Here is an 8,943-nt window from a genome sequence, read left to right on the forward strand (position 1 = left end):
GTTTTAGAACAAGTCTGAAGGCCGCTGAAACGCATCCATAAATTACTGTCATTTAATTAGAATATATCGAGAAATAAATGTGAATAAAAGTGTATTTATGTCATTTTACCTTAATTAACATCAGACCCATATTTCACATACTGTACATTTAGATATTTCACTGAATTGCTTTCTTGTTCTTAATATCTCTAATGTGTTTACGATTACTCCATATTATTACATTACATAAGTGACCTGAAATCTTGGGTTGATGTTGGTTATAACTATAGAAGGCAGCACTTGAAAGGAACTGCTGCATACTGTATATTTGTTGTGGTCACTCTAATCCTGCAGTGGGTCTCTCAAAGTGTTTGGAAACTTTCGAATCATTTGGGAAAATAATTACCCTTCTCTTCTGGGGGTCTTACTGGCACGAAACATTTTCAGATGGTCTGCGGCCAAAATACATATTCAATTTGGGGATCCTTGGCACGAAACAGTTTGAGAACCACTGCTCGAATAAACTCGAACAAGACTATTGCAACAAAAAGATAACCATCAACTTACCCTCTGATGCGTCTGACTCCCTGTGCAGGGACTGGTAGTTGTGCAGCGTTTGGGCTTGTCTCCTCGGTTGATCCCCCTCCTCTAGAACCCTATTGACCGGAGCTCTGGTGGGACTGAACTGAACTGTTGGGTGGGAAGAAGAACTGTGCACTAAGTCTTCACCATCTGGATGTCTGCCCTCCATCGGGGCGTTCTTCTCTGGCTCTTTCTCGCCTTGAGAGGAGCGGGAGTCACCATGAGCTCTGTCCGTGTGGCTGCTGCTCCTCTGACCATCTCTGTGTCTGTGGTGGTGACCACCAGCGTGTCTCCCGCGCACCGCTTGACTTATGTCCTTCAGAGAGTTCTGCAGCACTCTGTCCAGCTCGGCCGGCCGTCTGATGGGCCTATCAGCAGCTTCCTGTGGAGGCCGCAGGTCCTCTGTGGAGGCTCTCTGCGTGGTGGTGGTGGTGGTGGTGGTGGTGGTTGCTGCTGCTGTCGTTACTGGTGTCGACGATTCCTCCGCAGCTCGAGTGTTGGTTTGGTCCAAGCGGTGATGGTGGTCCCCAGCACCCCTCCATCCAGCTTGAGTGTGGCTTCCTTGTTTCTCTCTAAGTTCCTCTCTCCTGTCATGGTGGACGCTGGAGGAAGAGGAGCCCGACGTCACGTGATGCGCTGGTGGTGGTATGGTGGTGGGTTCCTGGAACCGGGCCAGGTCCTGTTGAGTGGATGAAGTCGGCTCCGCCAGCGTGTTGTAGTCATAATCCTCTGTGCCCACATTGGGTGGATCTGGCTTATACAACGGCAACGTGTTGCCAAATGCCAGTTTGGAGAACGGTCCGGCGGGAGGGTCTGGTTGTCTCCTGTCAAGCGGGGGGCTCATGTCTCTCCCTGGGTTGTTAAACGGTCCGGCGGGAGGGTCTGGTTGTCTCCTGTCAAGCGGGGGGCTCATGTCTCTCCCTGGGTTGTTGTTGTTGTCCACGGCGGTGGTGGTCGACATGGGCTTCTTAATGCTACGCGCGTTGCAGCCAGGGATGGGCGAGCACATCAAGCGCCCGCCGTCGTTGGGACAGTGACACACCGTGCAGGGGTCCATGTGAAAGGAGTGGCCCGCCTCGTATTTCCTGTTGCCTTGCACACAGCCGATGCGCTTGCACTGCTGGCATCCATCAGCGGGTTGCGCCACGTCGATGCAGTTGGCTGGAATCTCGGGGCACGGAATAAAACGGCAGCTTATCTTACCGCCGCCCCGAGGACAGGAGCACTCTGTGCTTCCAAAATCCACAAAGTAAGACTTTCCCTCTGGAACCTTCCCCGTCGGGAAGCCCGTGGAGAGACAGTCATAGTACTGGTAGCCCTCGCACATGCATCCCCTTCGGACACACGTGGGACAGCAGGCACCACGGTTCAAAACCTCCTCGATGCAGTTCTGCAGATTGGGGCAGTCCACGTTTATGCACGACTGTGCACTACAGGTCTCTAGACACAGTATCGTCCAACATAGAAACAATAATGTCAACTTCTGACTGTACATTTTTGCACAAAAAAGTAATACTTGAGGTTACAATTTTAAGTTGAATGTCAGACGGCTGCTCCTCTTCAGACGTCTAGATTTCCGATTTGGAGTTTCTTCACTGGCACTCTTTAAGTCTGTAAAAGTAAAACATAATACAATTACATTTGATTTGAATACAAACAAGGATTTCACATACGCACACTGCTCACACACAGACTCAGGCACCCACACATTCAACTTTGTTGTTTGTCATACCTTATGCTTGAATACTTTGTTTAACTTACCAATTATTTTAGGTGAGATTATGGGTTTCCTTTCTCACCTGCACTTATTTTCAGTCTTTTAATAATGTTTTTGTCTTTATGTACTGTTTTTAGTGTTTTATATACTACAGTATATGCATCATGCCATGCATTATGATGAGTAATAATGCGAAAGCCTTTATCATCTACAGGTACCTAATGCATTATGTGTACATGCAGCCTTCTCCTTTGCCACAGTACTAGAAGGAGCATGGTGCTTTTGGCCAAAGGTAAGAATGTTAAATTGTGGACATTATTCTGTCTGGTGGTAAAAATAGAGTTCAAACAAATCAGGACATACTGTACTTTGCCATAAAACCCCCAGTTTGAATGCACTGTACAGACAAGTAAGATGAGATGACAACGTATCAAAGATAGTGATTTACTGTTTGGGATAGCACATTTTGGTAGAAAGTGTTTTCTTCTCTAGAATCTGTAGCAGATGTGTGGATGCCATGCAGCATACAGGCATATGAATCCACTCAGCAACAGGATTCATGTCTGCCTACACTACAGTATAGTAGCTGCTGGAATAATAAACCATTCCAGCTGCAACAAATTTAATATAGAAATAATAAACTTGTGCCGTACCATTAATGGGCCTGTATAAGTGATATTTTATTTATTTATTTTTCGGTTAAGATAAGTGTTATAGCGCTATATTCTGAAAGAAGTCATTGCTATTTGCTAAAGTGTGATACAATTACACACACACACACACACACACACACACACACACACACACACACACACACACACACACACACACACACACACACACTCTCTCTCTCGCTCTACTGGTGCTTAGTTCAGTTTGAATTAGGATTTTGTTGCTGTTGGGCAGAAAACGCTTGTCTCCATATTTTTGTGTTTTTTTTCGTAAATGAATGCCTTACTTGAACATCATACAGCGTCGCACAAAAACATCGAAAGTAGCAGTTAAAGGAGAATACCAAATATACCTTATTACCTGAAAAGTAACTGTTTTATAATGAGGTTTCCACCCGACAGATAATGTATAGAGAAATTTACACTGGGATTAGAATGGATGCATTTAACCAGGTTTTAGAGGTGTTGTCAGTATTCTTGCAAACATGCATTAAAATCCACAAATAATATACCGTACCTGCATGGTTAGCGTTCAGTTATAAGTTATAACTGGTATTCTGACTTAGCCTACAGCAGCAGTATTACGCTTTAGTCTCATAAGTCAGTGATATGACTTCAAATCAAAGAGCATATTGAAAAACAGGTGTTTTATATTGAACTTTCCTGTTTCTCCCTCCGTATAAATGCCACGGGCCAAGGGATTTCATGCTAAAATGTCTCAACGGTAGAACAAGCTTGTTGTGAAAATGTCTGTATAAAAAGAATATGTTTGATATAATGCCAATAGTGCATTGTTTAGAGCTATTTCTCAAACGTATATGAACAGTGCTGTATGTACACAACACACACGCGTAGGCCTACATCGTGCACACAGTAGGCTACACAGTACTAGAACTTGAAGACCATATAATATTTATATTGTAACAGGAAGCAGGGCAGAGACAGAGGCCAAAACAAAGTGTGTCCATGTTGACATGCTATATCTTTCTTCCTTGCTCATTGTGCACCTTGTTGTATGAGAGAAACCTGCTCCAACACGTCTCTCAGTACCGAGTTACAATTCACAACTCTCCATCTCTACATTAAGACAATACCTGAAGCACACAGTACATTAATTATTATAAATGACCTTTGACCTCCAATTTGATATGTATCTGGCCTCCTCGCCCCCCTTTTGAATAGATTTTGTTCTCGAAAATATCGTGCTCTACAATTTCACAATGACTCACCGGTACATTGTGACACATTGTGAGTTTAGATCGGCTATTTTTGAGTATAGCAAAAAGAAAGTAGGATGCTTCAACTGTTCCTCATTTTGCTGGGGACCTCCTCCTGGAACCCCCCAAAGAGCTAGTGGACTTTCCCGGACAGTCCAGGCCTCACTTTGAGAACAACAATGTGTCATGGCAGGTGGAAAATTCTTCTTGTGCTCATACAGCCATGGGAATGAAGGGAATTATTCTCTACCTCATAAGGCAGGGATGGTGGACAGGAAGCTCTTCTCTGTCAAAGCAAAATGCATTGTCCATTTTAACCCATTCTGACCGGGCACCCATTTTGGTGTTAGCATCATGTTATGCTTTACCTATTGAAAAATAGCAGATCTACAAGCTCATATCGCGCCACCGAGTGGCGCGATACGAGCTTGTAGGTCTGCTATTTTTGAAAAATTCGAAGAACGACTGACATTTTTAGAATCTGATCTCAGGTCAGAATGGGTTCATCAGACCAGTGTGTGTCCAGTGGAAACCTCGTATGAATCTGATCTCAGGTCAGAATGGGTTAAAAGAAAGAGGTAACGAAAATATAGGAATATAAGTTTGGCAAACTCTCACATCTGTCTCTATCACTTAGATCAGCCAGACAAAGCCACGGAATGATATCGTCTCTGTCGGGTGGAAACCTCACCTCACATGTCCAAAACTGTTACTTTCCAGGGTTCAAATTCAAAAGTAGCAGATCTACAAGCTCGAAAACAGATCTGCTATACTGTTGATGCTTTTGTGTAATGCTTTAGTATGATCAAGTCGGGCATTAATTTACGGGGGGAAAAACACACACACAAAGTTAGAATATGGAGATAAGAGGTTTCTGCCCGACAGCAATGATGTGAAGTATAGTGCAGTACTGCTTGAGGAATAATGATGTCTTTGTGTGTCCGGGTATGAAATCATCTCACCAGATCTAGAACACAACTGGCACATGGCCCACCGGTTTGGTGCTCTTGCGGTGAACCGCCAAAGTTCAAAATCAATGTTGTTGACAATTGACATACACTGTAGTAAACGCTGACATCATCTGCTGTAGCTGAACGTGAAAATGTTATTGATTGATTGATTTCTAATAACAGACAGCTTAATAATAAATCTTGATAAGGCTGTTTTCTGTGAATGAAATGTATTGGCTGGACTGTTTTGTTTCACTATACCAGTTCAGTGCCCTACAAGACATTCCAAACAGTCATTGTATGCTTTGTCTGCCCAGTAGCCAAGTTTGTGTGACCTTTATCCCTTTGCTCAAAGAGACTGTGACATATACAGTTTACACACACACACACGCGCGCGCGCACACACACACACACACACACACACACACACACACACACACACACACACACACGCAGTTTCACACTCACATGCTCCAACATACAATGAATTCCAGCATCTGTAGTGATAGATAAGATAAAGTCCTCAGTCAGTCAGCAGTGCATTGAGCGTGTCACAGACAGACAAGTTTTAAACCCCTGTAAACAGTGATGCTGATGATATGATGTATTGTAGCCTACGTAATTATAATGGCTGGTAAAATGATGATTCTTATAGGAAAGCACATTCTGAAAGTGCAAGTGAGAAACTTTCTATTCCCAGTTCGCACAAAATTAAATCATTTAATGATGATGATGATTCTTTAGGAAAACACATTCTGAAAGTGCAAGTGGAGAATGCAGTTTCTTTTCCCAGTGACCTGTGACCACAACCATTTACTAGACTAGAACATTTAGACCACATGCTGAGGAACCATTTGTTCAATGAATTCATAATAATAATAATTTCTAAATTGGTTAATAGGCCTATGGCTACAATTTAATCTGGTTCATGTGAATGGCTTATTGTTACTTTTTCCTCTGAGTAAATTGTCGTTCGAGTTTTAAATGAAACATGTCATGTTCTCCTGCACTCTCCATCTGTGTTGAACAGGCTTTACCGACTGAAGCAAGTGTGTAGCCTATTGGTATTATGCACTGGCACGCTGGCTGAATGGAAAACACTAGCATCTCATCACCCTCCACAAAAATAAACAAACACACACAAAACTGTCCGGTCCCCCACACGGGACAACGACATTTTAAAACAATCATAATGGAACTGCATGTGCTCACCTTTCGTTGATGTTGCGTTGCTTGTCAGTGTGCGGTGCGCTTCAGAAGGAAACTTGTCCATGAAGTTTGTAGGCTACGTTGTGCGTTCTGTGCGTTCTGCTCCGTTCGGGAGGGTGTGAGTGCAGCGCCCCTCTCCCCTTTTTAGGAGGGCGGGACAACATGCTGCTGCTGTGGAATTGTTCCAAAATAACTTCGCGGTCAGGAATGAATTCAACTTCATATTTATTCGCCTTTATAATGACTGCAAAAGTATTCTTCATCATCGCTTGAATCAATATGCCTCTCTTGCGAACATCTGTGAATTCAATTTCAATTGCTCTAGCCTACATTCCGAAGGAATGATGTGCGACGAACAGCCGATCAATTTACTTGGTATAATTAGCCATGCTATTTTGTGCAAGGTTGTTGTAGCCTATGTAAGTGGTTAATTTAGACGTGGAAAAACTATCTCTGTTCTAACAGTGAAGCATGGCCTATCAATTTAGCCTAGGTTATCGTTTCACTTAATTTCTTCCCTTAAATAGCCACCACCACTACCATCTGTCCTAAATCAAACTCACACAGACAAATGTAATCACATGATGTCTTTAGCCTACATCAAACTATCTTTTTGTATAATTGCATTTACATCATATGTGGCTGTCTCTGGGGCTGTAAAATTCAATATATCTGTCAGAATATACAGACTCTTTTAAAGTGTTCAAAGAGTATCTAACCTAATTTTATCCTGGTGCACACTGGTTGTTGTATACTATGTATAGGCTATAAAGCAATCCTCCTCCTCACTTCTGCAATATAACTGATGAGTTTGCACTCTAAGGTCACTTTGGGTCAGCAGCATAAAACGAAGACAAAGGCAGCTTCAGTGGATGAAGAGATTGATCACACAAACCCAAGGGCCAGTGGGGGCCATTGGCTACTTTGTTTTAGGGGCCCCCCTTGACTAATCAATGACAGAGAGTCAGTGGCCCCATTAGTGGTCTTTTCTGTGCTCAGTCTCATGAATATGCACACAGCTGCCAAGAGGGGAAAACACACATGGACGTTTTTGTTTTGGGTGAATCGGAATCATCGAAAGTGATACAATATCTTCTCGGACTTGGCTCTGTAATAGTGTTTGTTTCTTCACTGCTTGTTTTCCTCTGAATTTCACATTTCAGTTCAGTAATTGTTAACAGTTGAATACAATTCTGTGCAAACACACGCACGCACGCACACGCACACACACACACACACACACACACACACACACACACACACACACACACACACACACACACACACACTAAAATCCTCACTGCTCAGTATACAGAGAATGTACAAATGTATAACACAATGGACACCCCCCCCCCCCCACACACACACATACACACACACACACAAACACACGCAGTAAAATCCTCAATGTACGTAACTCTGAGAGTGTATACTTAATGTAACCAAATCATTTGGTTACATTTGTACACTTACAGAGTTAAAGGTTTATACTGTGCAAGCATCTCAAAACTATAGCCAATCTTGGAACACTAGACATCTGGACCTAATAGGTTCCACAGTCAGTAGGCTACAGTAGGCTATGTCACCGAGTACATTCATAATCTCATCCAATATTGTGATTTGTACACAGTGTGTATCTGGGGCTGCACGCCGCATGCAGAGAGCCACATTGTGTTCTGGTCCAAAGTTATAAGTGTGATCTCAGCTTGACCTGTGCCAGGCTGACTTTTAATAACTCTGGACACGTGAGTTTAATGTCCCTGGAACAAGGCTTATACCTAAGTCCCTATAGGGGTTGCTGTCCGCCATGGCCTGTCCACAGACCTACAGGTCTCTGGTAGACTCTGGACCTACGGGTTCACCCCCAGTATGACAGGCATGCAAAAACACCCCAGGAGAGGAAATTAAATTTGAAGTCTGCTTTTCTTCTTTGCAAAGGTTGTACACTTGATATACTGTAGATTATGTAACACGGCTAAATGCATTGACCACCCACTGTGTGGGTAACAATACTACTGGACTAATTACGGAGGTTCCACTTGGGAAGCAATCATAGCAATGGCAATGTCTCCCTTTGTGGTGTTTAAAATTCGATCTCCTCACACTTGGCGAATGGGGAAAATATGCATGCTGTTCATCCTCTGCAGAAATGAAAACCTATTTTTTTCATGATCAATAGCCGCAAACGGAGAATTTCCCTGACATGGAAGGCTCACACAACACCAGCACGTATGCTTAATGGGTTCACAACCCTTGAAACCCCCTGACTCCTGCAGGGGGACGTCATCTTGTCACACCGGTGGAGACCAAATGGTCCAGTTCACTCCCAGTAGTTGACCTCTCCCTGCTCCCTGGGGCGAGACGACCTGGTTGCAGTAACGCCTGGTTTCTCCAGTGCACAGTAACGTAACCTGACACACGCTGGAAGTTTCCAAAGGTAATTGCGCCCCGCTCTGTTGTGATTTCCCATCCATGCATGCTGGAAAGGTGACTTCTGCCAATACTAATTCGCAGAGAGCACTGACTGCAGCGCCGCCTCTGGATAAATCCGCCTAATGGCCTGCATGCCCCCCCCCCCCCTCCCCAACAGTGTTCACAGAGACACTGTAGAGCAGTGG

The 8,943-nt window shown here is 43.8% G+C and overlaps 1 protein-coding gene across 1 annotated transcript in view; it reads right to left on the bottom strand.

The window, feature by feature from the left end:
• Positions 1 to 6,418, bottom strand: part of LOC308315898 (fibulin-2-like) — a 54,942-nt gene extending 48,524 nt beyond the window's left edge. The window contains exons 1-2 of the mRNA XM_080764153.1: positions 6,329 to 6,418; positions 547 to 2,172 (exon numbers count right to left, since the gene is read on the bottom strand). Coding sequence (XP_080620279.1) covers positions 547 to 2,056 — 1,510 coding nt within the window. The 5' untranslated portion in view covers positions 2,057 to 2,172; positions 6,329 to 6,418. The remainder of the gene's footprint in view (positions 1 to 546; positions 2,173 to 6,328) is intronic.
• Between the last annotated feature and the right edge of the window lie 2,525 nt (positions 6,419 to 8,943).

The sequence above is a fragment of the Protomyctophum bolini genome, assembly GCF_963924005.1.
Source record: "Protomyctophum bolini genome assembly, chromosome: 5".
NCBI classification, from domain to species: domain Eukaryota; kingdom Metazoa; phylum Chordata; class Actinopteri; order Myctophiformes; family Myctophidae; genus Protomyctophum; species Protomyctophum bolini.